This window comes from Hippopotamus amphibius, chromosome 11 (assembly GCF_030028045.1).
Source record: "Hippopotamus amphibius kiboko isolate mHipAmp2 chromosome 11, mHipAmp2.hap2, whole genome shotgun sequence".
In the NCBI taxonomy this organism is placed as follows: Eukaryota; Metazoa; Chordata; class Mammalia; order Artiodactyla; family Hippopotamidae; genus Hippopotamus; species Hippopotamus amphibius.
Window position 1 is genome coordinate 88,280,626 of NC_080196.1, and position 26,279 is coordinate 88,306,904.

At 35.8% G+C, this 26,279-nt stretch overlaps 1 protein-coding gene across 8 annotated transcripts in view; it reads right to left on the reverse strand.

Moving 5' to 3' along the window:
• PIAS2 (protein inhibitor of activated STAT 2) overlaps positions 1-26,279 on the reverse strand; it is a 96,751-nt gene that overhangs the window by 55,663 nt on the left and 14,809 nt on the right. For all 8 annotated transcript variants that reach the window (XR_009047934.1, XR_009047933.1, XR_009047935.1 and 5 more), the window contains 2 exons: positions 12,062-12,536; positions 5,714-5,798 (listed from right to left, as the gene is read on the reverse strand). Coding sequence is in view for 5 of the 8 variants with exons in the window: in XM_057698370.1 (XP_057554353.1) it covers positions 5,714-5,798; positions 12,062-12,536 (560 nt within the window). In the remaining 3 variants the exon portion in view is untranslated. The remainder of the gene's footprint in view (positions 1-5,713; positions 5,799-12,061; positions 12,537-26,279) is intronic.

The window sequence follows — 26,279 nt, forward strand, 5'->3', positions numbered from 1 at the left end:
AAAAAACTGAATGGGCTTTAGAAAGAGCACTTGGTCAGCCTGGGAGAGTTAGGAGATCATTACAATTGCATAGACAAAAGATGAGGGCTTGGAAGTTATTTAAACATAAATACCACTGAATGATATTTAGGGATAAAAACTGATAGGACTCAATGACTGACTAGATACAGGAAGGCAGGATAAGAGAAGAGGAGCACCTAGGATGGTCTCCAGGTTTTGGAATGGTGCAAGTGGATAGATGGTGAAGCTACTCACCAGGGAAAGCAAAGGTAGAGTCAGTTACAGCATTCAACCCCCAACCACTGAGTGAGGTAGTGATTATTTTTCCAACTTTACACACTGGTAAATAAGATTCAGTAGGCTTCAGTAACTTACCTAGAGGCATACAGACTTAAGTGGTTGAGCCAGAATTTACATTCCAACTGATATTACTCTAAAGATCATGCTAGCTCCCTCAAAGGTAGAGTTGATTCAAGTTTTAAATCTTGAAAGAGACATAAAAGAAGAATCAACAGGGTGTAGCAAAAGGAAGGGATGTGGTACATGAAGTGTGGGATAATACAAAGAGGCCTCTGTCCAGGCAGATCCCATGCCATTAACGAAATAGGCAATAGAAGGAAAAATCTCTTTGAAGCCAGTTAATAATAAAAAAAAAAAATTTTTTTAAGCATATTCATGGATACTATCACAGTGCAGTGATAAGAGAATCACACATTGATTTCGAAAACATGCAAGAGATGTCAGTGTGAGAAACTGAGAGAGGATGATTACAGAGGCAAGTGGTACCCAATGGAAGGAGCAGTGCTACAGCCAAGAGAGCTGAACTCACTGATCAGTTTTTACAAAATGTAACAGAAAAAAACAAAACAACCCAAACCTGAATGTATCCAAGCCTCTAGTTTAGACCTTACCACCATTACAGGCAAAAGGGAGGCACTGGATGCACAACAGTAGTTTTCAAATTTGCTGCACACTGGAAACACCTGGGGAGCTTTAAAAACTACCACTGTTTGAGTTCCATCCTCAGAGATTCTAATTTAATTGGTATGAATGAAATCTGGTTATTTGGAGTCTTAAAAGCTCCCCAGTTGATTCTAATATGCAGCAAAATTTGAGAACCATAGGGATAGAAGTTAAATGATACCACAAGAAGCATAATTATCCAAATCCAGAATGTGTAATATGCTAACAGAGTCAAATGAACCACTTTTTTTCAAAGAAAGTGGTAGGAACCAGAGATTCTTGGAAAAGTTATCTTTCCACAACTGGGGCAAAGAAAATAAAAGATGAGCCTGGAGCAGTAAAGTAGTCCTCAGAAATCGGTGGAGACATATCAAAAGGGCATAGGAGCCAACCCGAAAGAACGGCCAACAGCCAAAGGTAGAGCAGGTTGAGCAAGAATATACGAGGGTGAGTCAAAAATTATCTGCACCCCAGTTATATTAAAATTTTTATAAATTCTACAGCCAGAGTGTGGATAATTTGTGATTCACCATCGTAATATATAATATAACCCAGGGTACTCAAGGGCCCACACAGATACAAGCAAGTAATTGAGTAAATAAGAGGGGGGGCCCACCAAGAGACAGTTCTTCTTTACAAAAGAATAACTCCAATGTGAAAAAGAATAAGAACCACAGAAAACCACATCATTGGAACACAAGTGTGTTATGATGAAGGAATTATTGAAGGCAAGACCCATAAGTGTACGCTAAACTGGTGAGAAAAAATTTGAGGATAAGCAGAATATGTGCCTAGTTTCAAAATATCTCCAAGATATTTATTAATAAAGAGGAAAAAACCAGCAACGTTACAGTGCAGAAGTCTGGTGAACAGTACCTTGCTCAAGTGATCAAAATTAACATCACTAAATATAAGATGTATCAATATCATGGAGCCCCTGTTACGATACACTGAGAAGGGCATATAACTTGAGGTACTCTTGCCCAAAATGCATAATCTCAATCTAATCATGACAAAACATCAGATAAACCCAAACTAAGGAAAGTTGTATTGATACAAAATACCTGACCAGTACTCTACAAAAGTATCAAAAGTTATGAAAGACAAGGAAAAACTAAGAAATCATCACAGACTGAAAGAGACTAGTGCCACAACTATTAAATGTGATTTGGAAACTTGGATTGGATCCAGGAACATAAATTAATTAGCAGAAAAACTGGTGAAATCTGAATAAAGTCTGTAGTTTAGTTAATAGCATTACACCAAGGTTAATTTCTTGGTTATGATAATTGCACTTACAATTATGCAACATGTTAATATTAAGGGAACTGGCTGAAGAGTATTATCTACTACTTTCACAATTTTTCTATAAACCGATAATTATTTCAAGGTAAAAAGTTTTTTTAAATCTTGGGAGACATAGAAGTGAAAATAACACGTTTGAATACTGAAAACAACTGAGAAAATTTGAATATAGGCTACACATTGCTTTATATTAAAGAATTAATTTTTTAGTGTAATTACATTAAAAATTAGAGATGTATCTTGAGGTGCTTCTGGGTGAAATTATACGCCTGCACTTTGCTTTAAAATTTTTCAGGAAAAAACGTTAAGGAGTGGTCACATACAGATTCCAAATGTTGATAATGATTAAAGCTAGGTAATGGATACCAAACTGTCACTTCTGCTTCTTAGGAAGGAGATTTTTTACTATTTCATTACCCAACTCTGAAAAGGTTGGAGTTCGCATGTACATGTGTATGTGTATTTTGTCTTCTTTGTTGGGAGGATCACAAATAGCCTTACTTTCATGGTTAATTTTTTTTTTAATTTTTACTGTGGTTAAATATTCATAAGATAAAATTTACTATGTTAACCATCTTAAAGTGTATTGAGTTCTATAACTGTAAGTGCACTGACATTATACCATCACCACCATCCATCTCCAGAGCATGATCAAAAATTTTAACTGAAAATAATTACTTAAATTTTAGTCATTCATTTTTTTGACTAGTCAATATATTCACACAGTTCAAACTTCAGAAAGATACAGAAAAGGATATAAAGTGAAAAGACTCTCCCCAACTCTGACCCCAGCCACCTGATTCCCTTCTCCAGAGGCAGCTTATCATATCTGTTCAGACACATTTTATGCACTTAAGCAAATTACACACACACCTTTTTAAGGCAAACAGTATATATTATTCACAATTCCATGCTTTGATTTGTTCACTTCAAAATGTATCTTGAAATCTGTATTTTTAAATCTATTAAGTAAATAATCTCCTTCCTTCAAAGGCCCACCCAACACCCTAAAGATTTCCCAGACCACCAAGGTTTACAGTAATCTCCCCCTCCTATAAACCAGCTCTTATTTGTCATTACTGAATTGGCTCTTTTCATATGATACCTTGCAATGCCAACAATCATTTTATGTATATGGGCTAGTTCACTAATGAGACTGCAAACGACTTGTAGAAAGGAGGCATGTCATATAATACAGTGCTTTGTACCTAATAAACACTTAGTAAATGTTGTTCTCAAGCAAGGGATCATCAATGAATAACAAACAAAATTTAATAATAATGATACGGTTTTGCATACAAAATATAACTTTTAATTCATTCTATTAATTTTTTAGTTGGTTTACTACTATCCAACTAAACTGAAAAGACTGAAAGTACTTCCAACTTATAAAAACTTCCTGCAATGTCTTGCCCCAGTGGACATGAACTACATCAAGCTACATTGATTTTACTTCTTTCGTAATTTCCTCCTCTAAATTTTCTCTACTTTTTCTAAAACCCCTATTATTTGGATATTGGGTTTTTGGACTAATCCTTAGCACTGTCTTTTTTTTTTTTAATCTTACTTTTCAATCCTTTGTCTTTTTCCCTTTTGTGGGAAAGCCAGTCTATCTAAGCACTACATTTTAGGACCTCAAATTTTACCAGGTCAAGTTATAAAATCATTCTGAGAGTTTGTTGAGAGTGGTGATGTGATTAGTGAAAGACTCTAAAGCTGTGTCCCATACCCTTCCACCTAACAACAGTGCATCTTTAAGATGTTAGGATGTTTATAACAGAGAAAGGCCCATAAATTTGGATCCACCATCTTGGTAGACTGAAGATGCATATTAACATATTAAAGACTCCAAAAAGTCTGGCTTTAAGAACTTATCTAACTACGTTGAATACAGAATTTCCAAAGCTTAACTGCAGAATCTTAATTTTTTAAAAACTTCTATTAACATCTCAGAGATGAGTGTTCTAATGAAGAGCTGAAAGGATGCAAAAAACCTCTAGTTTGCTCAACTCTGTTCCAACTTTTAACTCTACAATCCCAAAAAATCATTTAACCTCCAGGAGTCTCAGTTTTCTTATGTTAAATCTTTTTAAAGTCTTATAAATAATATATTATTAACACCAAGGATGACTATATTTTTAATTAGAAAAGTACATACTACAGATTTCCTTTTCTTTCCTCCTATCTCTCTTAGTTCATTTGCTCTTTATGTGTTCACATATACCCTATTTGTTGAAATGACAAAGCTACGAGTACTATTTTCATAACTGTTTTCAGATTTCGGCCAATTTTCTGGTCCAGATGACCATACAGCTCAGAATAGTCTCAGTTTATGTTCTCATCCCAGAAAAATTATTAGTAATGTCCACGTTTATTCTAAAATTGCCTCTGTTTGGATGATGACGTTTACATCATTCTATCCTTGGGAGGTTATCACAAATTCTTTTTTATGTCGCTATATTTTGAATAAAATTTTCATTAAAAAAAAAAGTTACTGCCAAATGTGACAAAAAGTAATTCAAAAGAGTTTTATTCAAAAGTTAAATTATTTTCTAATACAGAGTATGTATTAAATATTTGGCTAACCTTAGTCAAAGTATACTATGCTTAGTTAAGGAGAAATGGCCCATCTGTTATGGACTGAATATTGTCCCCCCAAAATTCATATGCTGAAGCCCTAACCCCCAGTGTGACTGTGTGTTGAGCTGGGAATTTCAAAGAGGTCATTAAGATTAAATGAGGTCAGGCTTTCCTGGTGGCGCGGTGGTTAGGAATCTGCCTGCCAATGCAGGGGACAGGGGTTCAAGCCCTGGTCCGGGAAGATCCCACATGCCGTGGAGCTACTAAGCCTGTGAGCCACAACTACAGAGCCTGTGCTCCACAGCCCACGTGCCACAACTACTGAAGGCCGCACACCTAGAGCCCATGCTCCGCAAAAGGAGAAGCCACCACAATGAGAAGCCTGCACACCACAATGAAGAGTAGCCCCCGCTCTGTGCAACTGGAGAGAGCCCATGCACAGCAATGAAGACCCACATAGCCAATAAATAAATAAATAAATTTATTTTTAAAGAAAGATTAAATGAGGTCATAAGGGTGGGGCCCTAATCCCCTAGGACTGATGTCCTTATAAGAAGAAAAAAAAAAAAAAAAAAAGGAAGGAAAAAAGAAGAGGAAGAGACACCAAGAATATAGTAATGCACAGGCACACAGAGGAAAGGCCATTGTGAGTAGGTGCAGCAAGAAGGCAGCCATCTGTGAGCCACAGAGGGAGACCTCAGAAGAAACCAAATCTGTCAACACTTTAGTCTTGGACTTCAAGCCTCCTGAAATGTGAGAAGACAAATTTCTGTTGTTTAAGTCACCCAGTCTGGTACTTTGTTATGGCAGGCCTAGCAGACCTATACACCAACATCCTGCAGAATATGTTCCAAACTCCTCTTACCTGGATATGCATATCTCTCTAACTTGTTGAGGTGTCAGAGCAAAAATAAAAAACTTCTCTTGAAACCGCTGAATACTGCTTTGAACTGGGGAGGAAAAAAAAGAAAGATAATATTCCAATAACAAATCCAGTAATAGAAGAACCTGAAATAACCAGGCACTTCTGATAGAGTCTGCCAAATTCTAAAATTTTTATGGTTAAAATACACCAAAATAAAGTACTAAGCTACATTCATCTTGGAATCATGAAAATAAAGTAATTCTAAAGCAGGTTCAATTTTAAGCATTTATCATTCTTTATTCTAACACACTAATTATAATCAAAATATAAAACACCACCTTTCAAAATTACATTTCATCCCTGACTGATAGTATCATCTAATGAAAACTCTGAGGAAGTCAAAGACTCCCCTCAGGAGAATTCTATCCAAGATTCAGATGTCCTTTGTTTCTGTTTGTTTTTTGTTTCTTTCTTTGTTGTGTTGTTTTTAATACTTTATATTCAATTACACAGAGCATTCATATAAGAGAAAATTTAAAACTTTAAAACTTCTAAGTTGGGAGAGTTAAGATACAAATTAATTACCGGCATACAGAAGACTACCTAGTTAAAAAAGATTATCTAATGAAGTCATCCTTCAGACTGTATTATTAAAAACTGAAATGTATTTTCTTTCCAAAGAACTTTAACAAATTTATACTGACCCATTATTCAACGATGTTCTAGTATCATTAAATGAATCATTAAATGATTTCTTTCAATGAACACGTGACTGAATATGCATCTCTAGTCCAATCATCAACTGTTTACAATTATCATTAAACACTGCTTTATGAGAACATTTTAAAATGATAATCCTCCTATACACACACGAAATTTTTCAAATTTTATGAGATTTAAACAGAATATAGCAAACTTGAATCACCTGCAAGAGTTTTAGCTATACAGAAACAATCACTATATTAATAATCATCAGGTGATGTTTAATAGTAAAATACTTTTCTCCCTATACAACAGCTGCAAAGATCATTTGGGGAGGGCAGAATACTGAGGTTTCACGCTTCTTGTGAAACAGTGGCTTTAATTCAGAATTATGAAAGAGGAGAATTGTTACCAATTGTTCAATCGCAGAAATCATTCGTTTCCTTTATTTCAGGCCTCCATCTTCATCCCTTACATCCAGTTAGTCATTAAGTCCTGTTTTTGCTTTTTTTTTTAATTTTCTTATTGGCCGCCTCCTCTCTATTTTCAGTACCACCATCCTACTCAAAACCTATTATTACTTTGTACAAATGAAGGAGCAACCCTGCCTCTCTGCCAGTCCCTCATCAGAACCCAAAGTGCAGCGCTGGTGACCCTCAGCATCACTTTTTCATCACCATTCCTCCACTGAAAAATGATAAGCAGATCTTACCTATGAATGAACCATGTCTAAACTCCTTTATCTATAAGAACCTCCATAACAATGGCCTCAATTCTTCCCTAGCAAATCTACATTTCCAACGTCTCCCCAAATCCTGCTCTATTCAAAGCAGTTTCTTCACTGTCAAGTTTCACAACTGTGCCATTTTTATTTCTACTCCTGTGACTACTCACAGTTCTCTCCTTTCCTGATGTCTATTCTCCTATAAACTCCATCAATTCAAAGCAGACACATCCTTCAAAGCTCCCTCAAGTGTCACTTCTACTCCAAGTAGTCTTGATTAACTTCTGCATTCATTAGGCCAATACAATATTTGAGCCTTAGGTTCACAAGTTATAGGGCTTCATCATACAAGCATATAACCGCTTGCTACTTTTCTCTCATGTTAAGATTCTCTCCAATCAAACAGCAAAATTCCTAAAGCCCACTCCATACTTCTGACTTCTCCACAATTAGGCTACATGACCATATTCAAGTTAAACCCTCATTATATACTTGTTAACTGAGTTAACAGAAATATATGTATCCAAGTTCTTTAGAAGTGAGATTGTATTTTAATAGCTTTATATTAATGTGCACATCACTTTAAACCTGTTTAACTGTACCCAGAGGCTTAATGAGTACTTCCTAATATTCAGAAATTTAAGAATATGAAAAGATGATGACCCTCATTAATTTGTCACCTACCAGATTACAAAGATTAAAAGACCAACAACAGATTGCTGATGAAGTGTAGGGAAAATAATACATTCATATATTACTGGGAGTAGAAACAACGCTTTTGAAGCAACTGCCAAATTTCTCTACAAAAGCTGAATATCAAAATATTAAATAATTATACTCCTTGACCCAACAAATTCACATTTAGGCATTTACATTTTGTGGATATGTAATGCAAGTATTCAGAAACACATATGCAAAAATGCTTACAGCAGCAATGTCTGTAAGGCTGCAAGAATTGTGCCCAAGACGTTATACACTCATGCACCTCTGAATAAATAATAAAAACTGAAAACAACTGAGAATGTCCATCAACAGAATACTGGTTCAGTTATGGTACATCTACAAGGTAACAGACCTACTATAACTTACAGATGTATAATATATTTCTAAGAAATACAGTTAAGAAAGATTATCAACACGTGGAACTCCACAGGGCGCTTTTTACAGTAGATACAAGTAGAATAATGCCCTTCTCCCTCCACCAGAAAAGTGTCACAGTGGCTCTGTGGTTAGAAAAGGCTTTTTTAAATGAAGGGGAAGAGAAAAAAGATGACATAACATGCAGAGAAACAGTTAATTATTGAAATGACTCTAGCTGAGTCATAAATGAGTAAATAAATAAAGGATGGACTCTCCCTTTTTGTTATACTTCTATGTTTGACTTTTCAATTACTAGCATGTTATTTTTGTAATCTGAAAAGCACAATGAAGAAATTTTAAGGAATCAAAGACTTATAACACTTCGAAGGTATTTCACAAAATACCAAACAGCTAAACATGTCAACATGTAGATGCTTATAAACAGTGAACAAAAAGAGCTAGTCACAGAAGAATATATACACCATTTATATACCATCATATAAATTTCAAAAGCAAGCCAATTAAACATTACTATATAATATATATATACAGTAAAACGAGCAAAAGAGAGAAACACAAAATCCAGAATAGCAATTTAACTCAAAAAGGAAAAGGCAAGGAGATGGCTTCAAAGACACTGGCAATGTTCCTTTTTTTAAAACTGGGTAGTGGTTTCACAGGTGTTCATTCATGGATGTTCTTTATAACAACGTTTTTTACGTACTCTTTTGTACGGATTGAATACAAACAAAATTTTTCATCATCAAAGGAAATTAAATTAAAAAAGAAAAGAAAAAAGAAAACAGAAAATTGAAAGACAAAACTACTGCCTGGGAAAGCAAATTAGAATAGCTATTTAAAGGAGAAGAGAGATTTTGTTAGCCTGTTTTCTGGTTAAGGGATTATTCATTTGCTACAGTAAAACCTCAGCTATAGAGAACCTCATTTAGTATTACTGTGTACACTCATGCTTTCTAGATGCCATAGTTTATCATTTTAAATATTAATTTTTTACTTAAATAATTTTAATAATACCAAAATGCAAAACTAAATAATAACATATTATCTTAAGTAGAACATACTCGTGGTGGTGGTTTAGGGGTTTTAGTTAGCATCAATGCATGCACCCTGCTGTAACAGCCATTCGCTCAATACTAAAGGGGCTACTGGTTTCAATATTTTCAAGAAGTTCTGAAACGACATTTTCTGACTTCTTGTTTTTCTCTACCAGGGCTCTTCCAATCTCTCCCATGCTGTTAATTCCTGCTCAGAAATATACTGACGGCTTAGAAATCATCTAATCAACTATATATTAAGTCAAGAATACACAGACTGGCCCATGGATGTCAAGAATATGTGCTTTGAAATATGGAATTGGAATCTTTCCATTTCTGAGGCTTCCTAACACTCAGTTCCCAAATGTAAATAGGTTTCTCCATAAAACTGTTCCAAACAAGTGGATTTACCCCAAATTTTTTATTTTTACAAGTATTTTCAACATTATATAACCAAATCATTAAAACCTAGGCCAATTTCTGAATGCCACTGCATTGCTTTAGACATTATGACACTAAAAATTTTCAATTAAAGATGGTTACTGGAAATGATTAAACTTTTCCACTTTTATTTGGCAGGCTATATGGTATTATGCCAATTTTTAAACTTTCTACTTCAAAGTCTAAAATAGCCTTTTTTAGATCACTGTTTTACCAATCTGAAATAATAAGACTATATACATCAAGAAAATTTTTTTTTCTTTTTTGGGAAGGCAGAATAACAAAATACTTAAGCCTTGTTTTAAAACAAAAATCAGTTTATAAAGTTTATAAAAACAATGATAGGTGAGACTCCTGAAAAATATATGAATCAACAATTTTTTAGCTCAGGAGCAAGCAGTTATTTTATAAGCTCTGAGGTTATATGGATTTTTTACATTCCAATGTAAGCTATGAGCAAAAGGCAGCTTTTTCTTCTTAACTACTCTTCAACACAAAATGCCTCTGGCATTATTTTATCTAAGACACACAAGATACAAAAATTTTATTTCAGTAAATTTATAAAAAGCTTATTACCTTCCTTTAACCTTATTGAGATTACTGAAAGTGAAATTCTATGAAGAATACAGAAAAGTAAGAAAATTCCTATTTCTGTTTCTGAACAAAGGAAAGTATGGAAAGCAAAGCACAAAGCCTCTTCAGAGTTCGCTGCCTGGCACACCACTGATGCTAGGAGCAGAGAAGACATGTTGCTGCATCTTCTCTCCGTCTCCAGTCACCTTCCTTCCAGGGATTCAATCTGGCTCTGAAATACCTTCCACGGTAACCAGAATCCCACATGGCCTCCTATTCTCAGTCCTGCCTTAAGCGATATTCCTTAATTTCATGAGGTAGTCCCATGAGGTAGGGTCATGGGACCTAAGCACATTACTAGTCTGAATCTTTCTCAAAACACATACAAAGGAATTCACAATAATTCCTAAGAAACATGTGAATGAGCCATGATACTGTACACTGGTACAAGCCAAAAACCATGAAAAAGGGAGAAAGAAAAAAATAAACTATGGAAACATTTTAACCAGATAAATGAACCTGGTTAAAAAAAGAAAAGTTAAAAACGAAAGTAAAATCATAAAAGAAACACAGCTGGGTAATAAATATTTGTTCCTGTTAATTTTAAAAATGAAAAATCTAAACAAGATATAAGTTTTCATCTATCAAAACCGCAAAGATCAATAAAGGCAGGAAGTAAAAGTGCAAGGAGAAACATTCTCTCACGTTGTGGAATTTAAACTGGCACAGCTATTCTGGAAACTAACAGCAATATGTTATCAAGAATCCTTACCCTTTGATGCAATAATTCTACTCACAGGACTCTGCACAAATAATAAAATTTGAACAAACACAGAATCCTTATTTCAGAAAAAAATGTAACAAAGGGATAAAATGCATTACTCTACCTGCTGGCTCAGTTTTGCTAAACAAAAACAAAGCAAGGAGAAAGGGCCTGGGAAAAGCATAGCACCTTGGCCTGCAACCATCAGGCCATATTGACCCCATTAACCAGCCCTACCCCTCAAAACCTCCTTCTAGCTCAACCAAGATGTACAAGTATAATCCTATACAAAATGAAAAAAAGCACACTGATATATTTAAGAGAGTCTTCAAATGACTTGAAACAAAAGGGTTTTTCCTAGGGTGGAAAGGAAAATGATCTCCTGGACTAACTATGAAATGCTACTTCCCAAACAATTTATTTTATCAATAAATTCAAATACCAATGTAAATAATTTCATCAGCCAATAAGAAATTATGCCAGTACAGCAGAGAAGTCATCAACCTAGGTAAAAATTTGTTAAAGTCACATGTATCGACATCTAATAATATAAAACTTATTACATTTTCTGAGCAGTCAATGGTTATTAAACAAAAAGCTAAAAACTCTGTCAAACTCTGCCACTTCAGGAAAAAATTAAGTATAAAAGACTTATTTCTTAGGAAAGCAGTTTAAAAAGCTATGTTGAACAGAAACTCAGTCTCTGTAAAAATATCAAGAGTATCAACGGTGGAATCACAGGCAGTAAATAAGATCTGTGTCTGTTCGTATACACACAGAAGCAATTTGAGTTCTAAGCTATAAGAAGAAAGTGTGATTGACGAATTAAGAGTTTTTATACTAGATTCCTGTCATGGTTGCCAATATTTCTTTTTATTTGTACATTTAAACCTTTGGCATTTTAATGCCTCAATTTTATAATATTAACAGCAAATCATTAATTAACAGTTGAAGGCCTCTTGCTTTACTTACTCTCTTGTCCAGAAGAAAAGGATTTCTCTAACACTTACCTAAACTCGTGGGCTTGATGAGAACATCAAGGACATCATAAAAGGGTAAGTTTTTTAACTGCACATCAGGATGGACAGGAGGGATTGGGGGAGATGGCTGCTGCATCTCAAACGTGGGTTTAGTATCTTGAAGCAGCACGGAACCAACAGGGGAGGACGGCGAGTGAGATGTAACTGAAGTGGAAGGCAACGAGTGGATTCCAGCCACAGCCAAGTCAGGTTCTACAGGTGACGAGCTACCATCCAAACTGAAAACCGATGATTTGATTGTGGACAAATCAGAAAGGCCTTCAAGAGTCCGTGGGTATCGGCGTCTATACAATTCTCGGATTTTAATCTGAACCGCAGGGCTGCAGCCACTCTTCAATAAATGCAACGCCCTCATCAGGAGGTCATGCTTGCGTCCACTTTTATTCCGTCCAGCAAAACCCAGTAACACTTGTAGTTCAGAAACCCTAAAACTAGAAACCATATTCTAAAAGGAAAGAAAAAAAGGATATAAGCTAATAGTTGGCCTCAAGCATATAAACACCCTATCTAAAATATACTGTAAAATCTGATTCTTCCAGCAGTCTATCAACTGGCATGTGCTAGTAACGAGCATTTTCACCTATCGCTTAGAATTGTTACTGTTTCTACAGCTACCACCTCTCCCCACAGTTACAGTCAAGTTATACTGTTAATTATATTTTGTTGTACTCAATTTTGGTAATCTGTGGTCTATTGGTTTCTGTTAACAACTTTATTATCTGATTACGCTCCAGTGTAAACCCGTATTTGCTTTGTGACTATGAAATCTATAACCAGTGAAAATGTTCCTCTTCAAAACTAAGCCCTACCAATACACAATGTAATGTCTGTTATAGTACTATCACCAATCAACTAAAAAAATTTAGGTTTCTACAACAATGTACCTGTAAAACTTCTGATGCTAAGCAAAAAATCTACAAAATCAAGACAACTCTAATACAAAATCCAATGAATTTTTCACCCCAACTCAAATATTAAGGAACACACAAAATAAGAAGATAAGGATATTTTTAAATATTAAAGCTAAAAATAGCACACATCTTATTCAGCAGTCGAACTTCTAAAACGATCGAAATTTCCAGCTAAGTATCCAAGGTGAAAAATAGCTTTGAAGAGGAAGGATATGAGTGGTCATAAATCTTAAAGGGCAAGATTCCCTCCTTGCCCCTCTACCTACTTGCTTTCGGTGTAAAATGAAGATTATGAGTAGTTTCTGTTTCACACTTCACCTTCTATTTATTCAACAAAACCTAGTAAATTCTAACCACTTACTGCCTCATAAATCCACCTACTTAAGTCATTTTCTGCCAATTCTGAACTCCGAGGTAAACCACACTTGGGTAGGTTTACCTGTACCACACATGCATCATCTGGCCAAAAAGAGGAGTAAGACCTGGAGCTGACCAAAAGCCCTTTCAGAAACTGACCTTAAGGAAATTTTCCCCAGCCCTCCTCCTCAACGCTGCACTCTCTACAGCTGCCTGGGATTCCTTCTCAAACCTGGTGAGTATGCAGGGGCCATACCTACAGTTGGCAGTGATTCATAATAATTCCTCTGTTCTGCACTTTTAAGTTTCATTGATAGCTCAGGAGCAACTGTTATAACTCTGCCTGGTTTTTAAAACAGTTGCTGGGAATACTTGCTAGTTTTCCAAAATGCAAGCAAATTTAAATATATCAAAGTAATCTGCATGTACATGCTTTATCATAATTCTACTTCATATATACTATGTATCCAAATTTCATATTGTACAATTCAGAGAATATTAACTTACAATCCTACCAACCATTTTATACTCTTGATCAATTCTGTCCAATAGAAATAGGAACCACATATATAATCTTAAATTTTCTAGTAGCCACATTAAAATAAATTTTAAATTAATTTTGATAATATGCTTTATTTAACCCAATATATCAAAAGTATTTCAACACGAAATCAGTTTTTGTGATTTAAAAATAACCATTTTTTGTGTCAACGAGATTTTTTTCATACTAAATCTTCAATATCCAGTGTGTATTTCACACTTGGAGCATATCTCAATTGGGACGAACCCCACTTCAAACAAGCCACATGTGGCTAGCAGCTATCACACTGGACAGAACATATTCTAATAGCAATATACATCACAAATACCATAATCATTATACTTTAACTCGCTTCAGGAAGATTTTACTTATCTCACCCCTTACGCTATGGACAACAAAGATGGAAAACAAGAAAATCTTTGGCCTATGTCACTGCACAACAGCAACAGTCAAGGTTCCGTGCATAATAAGGACCATGATAGCTTTTCAGGAAGTTTCTTCCCAAGCAAGAAATGCAATGTATCTTTCCCAAGGTCCTCAATCCTAAAAAAATACTTCAGTTGAAATTTGCTTATATTACAGTAGCATAAATAACGTTAAATCACAGAGAACTCTAACAACAAAAACAATCAATAATGGCAGTCATACGCATACAAGATATCTGTGATTCTCTCTAAAGAAATCAAACGAATTCAGAACACACTGCTTGGGCTTCCTAGGTGGCTCAGTGGTTAAGAATCTGCCTTCCAATGCAGGGGACACGGGTTCAATCCCTGCTCCAGGAAGATCCCCACATGCTGTGGAGCAACTAAGCCTATGCGCCACAACTACTGAGCCTGCGCTTTAGAGCCCGTGAGCCACAACTACTGAGCCCATGTGCTGCAACTACTGAAGCCCATGCGCTTAGAGCCTGTGCTCCACAACAAGAGAAGCCACGGCAATGAGGAGCCCGCGCGCCACAACGAAGAGTAGCCCCCACTCACCGCAAGTAAAGAAAGCCCGCGCACAGCAAAAAACACCCAACACAGCCAATTAAATAAATAAATTTATTTAAAAAAAAAAAAAGAATACACTGCTCTCTCCTTACAATTACTTTCAGGTATTCTTCATTTTAAGAAAACCTGTTTTACAGAAGTGACAAAATAGAGTACAAGGCACCCTAAAGCTTGACTCTCAAAAAGGAATTTCTGGGAGATCTCATAATACAGCAATCCCCAACGTTTTCAGTACCAAGGACTGATTTCGTAGAAGACAATTTTTCCACGGACCCGGGGGATGGGGGTGGGGTGGGGTTCAGGCAGTGATGCAAGTGATGGGGAGCAGCACATGAAGCTTTGTTCACTTGACCACCACTCGCCTCCTGCTGTGCAGCCTGGTTCCTAACAGGCCGAGGACCAGTACCAGTCTGTGGCCCAGGGGTTGGGGAACCCTGTGATAACACGTATTTCCAACGGCAACTTTATTTGGCAAAGAATGCGAAAGTAATTGGTCTTACAGCTATTGCAAATGCACAAATGAAAAGGAAGAAAAAGAGAAAGGCTTACAACTATGAATGCAGAATCACAGGATTCTGAAGCAAAACAGAAATCCCCTGGTTTGAGGAGGGGCAAAGGAAACAACAGGACACAGGACAGTCTTTACCCTGCAAAATGTTGCCAAGATAAAGTACTGTCAGGCACTTCCTCAAAGATGATGGCTTTGAGAGTCAATGGTGTCCTGTGCAAAACTTCACACCAGCAATCAGTAGTTGAAGGTCAAATCCTGCCATCAAGACTTGGGACCTTGGCAAAGTTAAATCATCTTTCTGGTCATCAATTTCTATTTTTAAAACAACAACAAAACTCTCCTTTATTTAACATTCACTATTAAGATATTCCCTAAAGATCTCACTAAGTCAAACTCTATGAATATATTTTTCTTGGCAAACTACGCTGGATCCCACTTCTTCTTAAAGTGATGCCTATTTTTTTTTTTTTAACTCTGTCTTCAACCAGTTGCAGCAGTCACCAGGTAAGGTGAGCTTACTATGAATACTAGCAAAAATGGATTTCAGCTATTACTTTCCACCAACGTCTGATGTATACATTTTTAGTCCAATTTTTTTCAAGTGGATTTTATCCAGTCCACGCTGCTGCCTCCCAAAGTCTGCCCTCTAATACTTCAGTTACAACTGCTATGTGCTCTACACAGAAAAATTTCTCAATTTTAAGTGTTTGCTGACTGACTTTAAGGAAATTCATAAACTAAGAGAACTATGTTGGCATTACTGATTTTAAAAAAGATACATAAGCAATCTGATTTCTAAAGAAAAGCTAATATAAATTAAGACCAGAAATTTAAATCAACCTTTTTCTATGTCAAATTTAAATAACACAAAACTGGACTTCCTAAGGTGGCGTAGTGGCAAAGAATCCGCCTGCCAATGCAGGGGACACGGGTTCAAGCCCTGCCCTGGGAAGACTCCACATGCCACGGAGCAACTAAGCCCATGCGCCACAACTATTGAGGCTGTGCTCTAGAGCCCGTGAGCCACAACTACTGAGCCCACGTGCTGCAACTACTGAAGCCCACACGCCTAGGGCCCGTGCTCCACAACAAGAAAAGCCACTACAATGAGGAGCCTGTGCACCACAATGAAGAGTAGCCCCCACTCTCAGCAACTAGAGAAAGCCCGTGTGCAGCAACAAAGACCCAGCACAGCCAATAAATAAATAAAATAAGTAAATAAATAAATAACACAAAACTATTAAAAAAATTTTAAAGCCAGGACTTTATATAACTGAAATATTACATATAGGACCGAAGGCAAGTTAAACGTGCTATGAAAATTGTCAAAAATACCACAGAATTTGGGGAAGCTCTAGTGGGTTAGAAGTCATGGTAAAAATCAATACAGCTTTATAGATCCTCCATTTGCTATGATGTATAATTTGGGGAAGGGAGAAGAGCTGCTGAGGGAAAGTGACAAATCACATTACTCATATCACCTATCCTAGCTACAATATTAAAAACATTCTACACCTTCATTTATAAGTGAGAATGGATTAAAAAAAACTCAGATACATCAAAGGCATGATTGAGCTGATGTCATAAGAAAAACTATGTGGCAAGTTAGAAAGACAATGCAATTCCAGAAGTCACAGGAGATCCCAGTTCCTAGCCCTGTACTCCTGTGAAACCATGTATTCCCTGTAATTAAATCTCTTTTTACTTGAGATATTTGATGTGGATCTCTTCCTTACAACACACTGATAAAAACAACTACTCAACTAAAAAAATCAAAATTGAAAATCAACTATTAAAAGACACAATAAACAGAATACTACATTTTAAAAATCTATAAAATAAGCCAAAGTCTGGGAGACCATCTCCCTAAATGCTTTCATTTTATACAAGATTTAAAATAAATTAAGTAGTCAGTTCAAGAAGCAAAAAAGTAACAACAAACAGCCTCAAAGAGTGAAGAATTAGAGAATAAAAGCAAGAACACATGACAGAGAAAGCAAAATGCAAAAAATCTGTAAAGTCAGGCCAAAAAAGGGGAAGAAAATGAATACAGTCTTGAGAATAAGAAAAGAAACATAAAGACCACAAATACTATGCAAATTTATTTAAACAAAGAACAGCACATGCTGCTATATTCTAATAACTTAAAGATACAGACATAAGTTATTTCCTAGAAAAATATAAGTTACTTAATCTGATTCAAGAAAAGGTATGTTATCTTTGTCCACCTCCACTTCTAAAAGTATCTGCCCAGACAAGATAGCTTAGTAAATAAATTCTACCAACTCTTCAAGGAAAAGATGGAATTCTGTTCCTTAAACTGTTCAAGAGCGTAAGAGTCAGAAAATCAATTACAGGTTAGAAAACAAACATGGAAAGAACTGTTGAACACAAAACATAAGTTTTTAAATATGTAAATCACTGCTTTTCAAACTTCAGCAGAGGAATCCACTCATCCAACCAAAATTTCAGGCAAAAGCCTGATAAAAAGCCTAGTATTTCACCTATTCTTTCTCACTTCCCAAGACAGATGATGATTCTCTTTGTAACACATTAATGTTTCCTGTGAGTACAGACACAAAAGCCTTCAGAGTACCCAAAAGAAGTCTGATCTACAAAGGTAAAAACGGTTTAACGTAAATTTAGTAAATTACTTGGTTAAGATGATTTCTGTCCTTATAGTCACATACTAAAACACTTATGAATAAAACAAATAAAATACAAGGAATTTCCCCTAAAATCATTTGAGGGGACTGGTGGAAATATACATGAAAAAAGACCCAAGTTGATAACTTCTGGGTATTGGGTACACAGGGAATTCTCTACCTTTGTAAGTTAGAATATTTCCATAGTAAAATGTTTCCTTGAATGGGGAAACTAGTTGTGGGGTATATGGCACTGTACCACCTTTCCAACATTTCCATTAACCTGAAAGTACTCTAGATTTAATTAAACAAAAATTGTCAGTTTGTCTGAAGCTAGGATAAAAAGTTTGTGGTCTAAACACCATTTCCCACAAAAGGAACTCAGGCTCCTTGAGGAAATGGCTAATTGCAAGTCTGGAGCAGAAAATGCACAAGATGAGCCTAGAATACCTCACCCAGAAAACAAAGAAATTATCAAAGACTATCGGAATCTCGGCAGAAACACAGAAAACAATCCAGTAGCCCAAGATAAGCTGATTTGAGCAGCAAAAATACTAATAACTGCATCAGGTTCTAACACATCAAATACATTAAAAATCATTTGCACATAAAGATACCTGAAAAAACAACTTACAGATCTCCTTTAGAAAATAGTGGGAAACCAACTCAATATTCTGAAAATTGACAAAGATGCAAAACAATACAAAAGATTTATTGGTTCACTAAAAAGCCATGATTATGTGGATACATGCTGAAAAAGCATTTGATAAAATCCTATCTATTCCTGACAAGACATCTCAATAAACAAGAATAGAAAACTCTTAACATGATAAAGGATACCTAACAGAAGATTGGTTCAAGATGGCAGAGTAGAAGGATGTGAGCTCAGTCTCTCCTGTGAGAGCACTGGAATCACAACTAACTGCAGAAAGTCATCGACAGGAAGACACTGGAACTCACCAAAAAAGACACCCCACATCCAGGGACAAAGGAGAAGCCATAATGAGATGGACTTCCACAGGACTGGGGGAAACAAAGACTGCACTCTTGGAGGGCACACAAAAAGTAGTGTGCACACTAGGAGCCAGGGGGAAGAAGCAATGACCCCATAAGAGACTGAACCAGACCTACCTGCTGGTGTTGGGAGGGTCACCTGCAGAGGTGGGGGGTGGCTGTGGCTCACCATGGGGACAGGGACGCTGGCAGTGGGGGTTCTGGGAAGTGCTTATGGGCATGAGCACTCCTGGAGTCCGCCATTAGCCAAAGAGCCTGTAAGCTCCAGCGCTGGGTCGCCTCAAGCCAAACAAACAACAGGGTGCAAACTCAGCCCATCCCATCAGCAAACAAGCAGATTAAAGTTTTACTGAGCTCTGCCCACCAGAGCAACACCCAGCTCTACCCACCACCAGTTCCTCCCATCAAGAAGCCTGCACAAGTCTATCAGATAGTCTCATTCACCAGAGGGCAGACATGAGTAGCAAGAAGAGGTATAATCCTGTAGCCTGAGGAACATAAAGCACAGCCACAGAAAGATAGACAAAATGAAAAGACAGAGGACTTTTTACCAGATGAAGAAACAAGATAAAACCCCAGAAAAACAACTAAATGAAGTGGACACCGGCAACCTTCCAGAAAAAGAATTCAGAATAATGATAGTGAAGACAATCCAACACCTCAGGAAAAGAAGGGATGCAAAAATCGAAAAGATGCAAGAAAAGTTTAACAAAGACCTAGAAGAATTAAAAAACAAACAAACAGATATAAGCAATACAATAACTGAAATGAAAAATACACTAGAAGGACTCAATATCAGAATAACTGAGGCAAAGGAACAGATAAGTGACCTGGAAGGCAGAATGATGAAAATCACTGTTCCGTAACAGAATAAAGAAAAACGAATGAAAAGAAATGAAGAGAGTCTAAGAGGCCTCTGGGGACAACATTAAACACATGAACATTAACATTATAGGGGTCCCAAAAGGAGAAGAGAGAAAGGACCGAGAAAATACTGGAAAAGATTATAGTTGAAAATTTCCCTAACATGGGAAAGGAAATAGCCACCCAAGTCGAGGAACCACAGAAAGTCCCAAGCTGGATAAACCCAAGGAAAAACAGCCAAGACACATGGTAATCAAACTGACAAAAATTAAAGACAAACTATTAAAAGCAACAAAGGAAAAACGACAAGTAACATACAAGGGAACTCCCACAACGTTAACAGCTGATTTCTAAGCAGAAACTGCAAGCCAGAAGGGAGTGGCACAATATATTTAAAGTGACGAAAGGAAAGAACTTACAACCAAGAATACTCTACCCAGCAAGGATCTCATTCAGATTCAATGGAGAAATCAAAAGCTGTACAGACAAGCAAAAGCTAAGAGAATTCAGCACCACCAAACCAGCCCTACAGCAAATGCTAAAGGAACTTCTCTAAGTAGGAAACACAAGAGAAGAAAAGGACCTACAAAAACAACCACAAAATAATTTAGAAAATGGTAACAGGAACATACATAGCAACAATTATTTTAAATGTGAATGGACTAAATATTCCAACCAGAAGACACAGACTGGCTGAATGGATACAAATACAAGACCCATATATATGCTGTCTAAAAGAGACACATTTCCAACCTACAGACACATACAGACAGAGTGAGGGAATGGAAAAAGATATTCCATGCAAATGGAAATCAAAAGAAAGCTGGAGTAGCAATACTCATATCAGATAAACTAGACTTTAAAATAAAGAATGTTGCCAGAAACAAGAAAGCACACTACAGAATTATCAATGGATCAATCCAAAAAAAAGATATAATAATTGTAAATATATATGCATTCAATATAGGAGCACCTCAATACATAAAGCAAATTCTAACAACTGTAAAAGAAAAAATCAACAGTAACACAATAATAGTGGGGGACTTTAAACGCCTCTTACACCAATGGACAGATCATCCAGACAGAAAATTAATCAGGAAACACGAGCTTTAAATGACACAACAGACCAGACAGGTTTAATTGATAATTTATAGGACATTCCATCCAAAAACAGCAGATTACACTTTCTTCTCAGGAACACACAAAACATTCTCCAGGATAGATCACATCTTGGGTCACAAACCAAGCTTTGGTAAGTTTAAGAAAATTGAAATTGTATCAAGCATCTTTTCCGACCACAACACTATTAGATTAGAAATCAATTACAGAGGGGGAAAAACTGTAAAAAACACAAACACATGGAGGCTAAGCAATACACTACTAAATAACCAAGAGATCACTAAAGAAATCAAAGAGAAAAATCAAAACATACCTAGAGACAAATGACAATGAAAACACAACAATCCAAAACCTATGGGATGCAGCAAAAGCAGTTCTAAGAGGGAAGTTTATACCTACACAATCCTACCACAAGAAACAAGAAAAATCCCAAATAAACAATCTAACCTTATACCTAAAGAAACTAGAGAAAGAAGAACAAAAAAATCCCAAAGTTAGAAGAAGGAAAGAAATCATAAAGGTCAGAGCAGAAATGAAATAGAAACAAAGAAAAGAATAGCAAAGATCAATAAAACTAAAAGCTAGTTCTTTGAGAATATAAACAAAATTGATAAACCTTTAGCCAGGCTCATCAAGACAAAGAGGGAGAGGACTCAAATCAATAAAATTAGAAATGAAACAGGAGAAGTTACAATGGACACCACAGAAATAAAAAGCATCAAAAGACACTACTACAAGCAACTACGTTCCAATAAAATGGACAACCTGGAAAAAATGGACAAATTCTTAGAAAGGTATAATAAGCTTCAAAGACTGAATCAGGAAGAAACAGAAAATGTGAACTGATCAATCACATGTAATGAAATTGAAACTGTGATTAAAAATCTTCCAACAAGCAAAAGTCCAGGACCAGATGGCTTCACAGGTGAATTCTACCAAACATTTAGAGAAGAGCTAACACCAAATCTTCTCAAACTCTTCCAAAAAATTTCAGAGGAAGAAACACTCCCAAACTCATTCTATGAGGCCACCATTACCCTGATACCAAAACCAGACAAAGATACTACAAAAAAAGAAAATTACAGACCAATATTACTAATGAATTTAGATGCAAAAATCCTCAACAAAATACTAGTCAACAGAATCCAACAGCACAGTAAAAGGATCATACACCATGATCAAGTGGGGTTTATCCCTGGAATGCAAGGATTCTTCAATATACACAAATCAATCAATGTGATACACCATATTAACAAATTGAAGGATAAAAACCACACTATTATCTCAATAGATGCAGAAAAAGCTTTTGACAAAATTCAACACCCATTTATGATAAAAACTCTCCAGAAAGTGGGCATAGAGGAAATCTATCTCAACATAATAAAGGCCATATATGACAAACCCACAGCAAACAACATTCTCAATGGTGACAAACTTAAAGCCTTCCCTCTAAGATCAGGAACAAGACTAGGATGTCCACTCTCACCACTACTATTCAACATAGTTTTGGAAGTCCTTGCCACAGCAATCAGAGAAGAAAAAGAAATAAAAGGAACCCAAATTAGAAAAGAAGTAAAACTGTTTGCAGATGACATGATACTACACATAGAAAACCCTTAAAGATGCCACCAGAAAACTACTTGAGTTAATCAATGAATTTGGTAAAGTTGCAGAATACAAAATTAACACACAGAAATCTCTTGCATTCCTATTCACTAACAACAAAAGATCAGAGAAAGAAATTAAGGAAACAATCCCATTCACCACTGCAACAGAAAGAATAAAATACCTAGGAATATACCTAACTAAGGAGGTAAAAGACCTGTGCTCAGAAAACTATAAGATACCGATAAAAAAATCAAAGATGACACAAACAGATGGAGAGATGTAACATGTTCTTGGATTGGAAGAATCAATATCATGAAAATAACCATACTACCCAAAGCAATCTACATATTCAATGCAATCCCTATCAAATTACCAATGGCATTTTTTACAGAACCAGAAAAAAAATCCTAAAATCTGTACGGAGACACAAATGATCCCGGAGAGCCAAAGCAATCTTGAGAGGAAAAAACGAAGCTGGAGGAATCAGACTCCATGACTTCAGACTATACTACAAAGCTACAGTAATTAAGATAGTATGGTACTGGCACAAAAACAGAAATATAGATCAATGGAACAGGATAGAAAACCCAGAGATAAACTATGGTCAACTAACCTATGACAAGGGAGGCAAGGGTATACAATGGAGAAAAGACAGCCTCTTCAATAAGTGGTGCTGGGAAAACTGGACAGCTACATGTAAAAGAATGAAATTAGAACACTCCCTAACACCATACACAAAAATAAACTCAAAATGGATTAAAGACTTAAATGGAAGGCCAGACACTATAAAACTCTTAAAGGAAAATGTAAGAACACTCTGACATAAATCATAGCAATATCTTTTTGACCCACCTCCTATATTAATGGAAATAAAAACAAAAACAAGTGGAAGCTAAAGAAACTTAAAAGCTCTTGCAGAGCAAAGGACACTTTAAACAAGATGAAAAGACAACCCTTAGAATGGGAGAAAAGATTTGCAAATGGAAAAACAAAGGGTTAATCTCCAAAATATATGAACAGTTCATGCACCTCAATATCTAAAAAAAACAACCCAATCAAAAAATGGGCAGAAGACCTAAATAAGCATTTCTCCAAAAAGACATACAGATGGCCATGAGGCACATGAGAAGCTGCTCAGCATCAACATTAGAGAAATGCAGGGCTTCCTAGGTGGCGCAGTGGTTAAGAATCTGCCTGCCAATGCAGAGGACATGGGTTCGAGCCCTGCTCCAGGAAGATCCCACATGCCACGGAGCAACTAAGCCCGTGCGCCACAACTAAAAAAAAAATAAAAATAAATAAAGAGAAATGCAAATCAAAACTACAGTGAGGTATCACATCACACCGATTAGAATGGGCATCATCAGGAAATCTACAAACAATAAATGATGAAGAGGATATGGAAAAAGGAAACGCTCCTGCACTGTTGGTGGGAACGTAAACTGATACAGCCACTATGGAGAACACTATGGAGATTCCTTAAAAAATGGAATTACCATATGACCCAGCAATCCCACTACTGGGCATATACCCAGAGAATGCCGTAATTCAGAAAAACACATACACCCCAATGCTCACTGCAGCACTATTTACAACAGCCAGGTCATGGAAGCAACCTAATGTCCATCAACAGATGAATGGATAAAAAAGATGTGGTACATATTTACAATGGAATATTATTCATCTGTAAAAAGGAATGAAATTGGGACATTTGTAGAGACATGGATGGACCTAGAGACTGTTACACAAGTGAAGTCAGTCAGAAAGAGAAAAACAAATATCATATGTTAACATATATATGTGGAATCTAGAAAAATAGTACAGATCAACCAGTCTGCAAGGCAGAAATAGAGACACAGATGTAGAGATCAAACATATGGACACCAAGAAGGGAAAGCAGGTGGGGGGGGTTGGGGTGGGATGAATTGGGAGATTTGGATTGCCATATATACATTACTAATAAGAAAAAATATCAAATTGTACACTTTAAATACATGCAGTTTATTGTATGTCAATTATATTGCAATACAAGTTCTTTCAAAATAAGTTATTTAAGAAAAAATCAATAACAAAGATACTTAAAGATGAAACACCAGATCATAAAGACCTATAAAATGCACATTATATTTTGTCATTTAATAGAATTCCAAAGAATCTAGACAGTAAAAAAGTTAAAAGTAACATTAATAACTAACAAATGACAGAACTGTTTATATATGGAAATAAACGAGAATCCACTGAAAAATCAGACCCAATAATAATATCAACAAAATTTTTTGAATTTTCTATACATCAAATAGGTTTTCATATAACTTATCACAGAAAACAGTATTTCTTAAAATGAATCTAAGTAACACGGATATCAAACACAAAGACATAAATGTTAAAAACCTGCAAGACCTACATTTAGAAAAATAATAGTATGTTTAAAAAAAACCTTGAATAAATTAACGAATACATTATGTTACTAAGTAAAAAAGGTAAATGCTGAAAAGACATCAATTCTCCCAAACTTAAGGTATAAATATAATAAAATTCCAGTGAATTTTGACAGCTCAAACTTACAACAAAGAAATAAAATACATAATATGGCATGTGGTGATGAACACAATGGACAAAAATAAACGAGGAAAAGGCAACAAAGTGAAGTGGTAGAGGATTTGCAATTTTAAAGAAAGAAGATCTCCCTGAGAAACTAACTGAATAAATAACTGAAAAAGTAATAAAGCACCCAATGGATACCAGATGAAAAGTATTCCAAGGCACAGGACGTACAAAAATCCCAAGGAGGAAAGCATACTTAACACATTGAAGGGACAGTAAAAGCCCATCACTGCTGAACCAGAGTAATCTAGAGGAATGAGTATTAAGATAGCAGAATGATGAGCAAAGAAAATGACAAACCTGGAGAGGGAGGTAATTAGCCTAAACAAACATTCACTGGATACAATTATAAAATCAAATTTGTGAGGCTAAGAAAAGACAGAAAGTGCTGGGCAAAATGGCATGCATGAAAGTTGGTAGAGTGATAAGCACTTTAAAGTCTTCTACAGGCAAGGAAGAAAAAGACAGTAATTTTAGATTTATACACATATAATAAAGTTTCAAGAGAAAATTCAAGAAACCTTCAAGAGTCTGTGAGAAAGCAAAAAACAAAACAAAACAAAATTACTAATTTCACAACTAGTAAAATGGGGAAAACATAAAAAAGACGGAAGGAAAAAAAAACAACCCAAAACACAGCAGAACAGATGGAGAGACAAAACCCAGAAAAAGATGCTCAAGATGAAGGGGTAGAAATAAATGCAAATATGTCAATACATCCAACAAAAAACATGAAATAAACTTCACAATTAAAATACCAAGATTAGGGGATATCATTACAGAAACCACTGTGGGAATACTAAGAACAACTCTACACATGTGAATTTGGCAACTTAATTGAAATGGATCAATTCCTTGAAAAATACAAACCACCAAAACTTACCCAATATGAAATAGATAATTTGAATACCCCCTCTAACTAGTCACGAAATTTAATTCTTAATTTTAAAACTCAAAAAAAAAAAAAAAATTACCACACCCAGATCATTTTACTGGAGAATTCTACCCAACATTTAAAT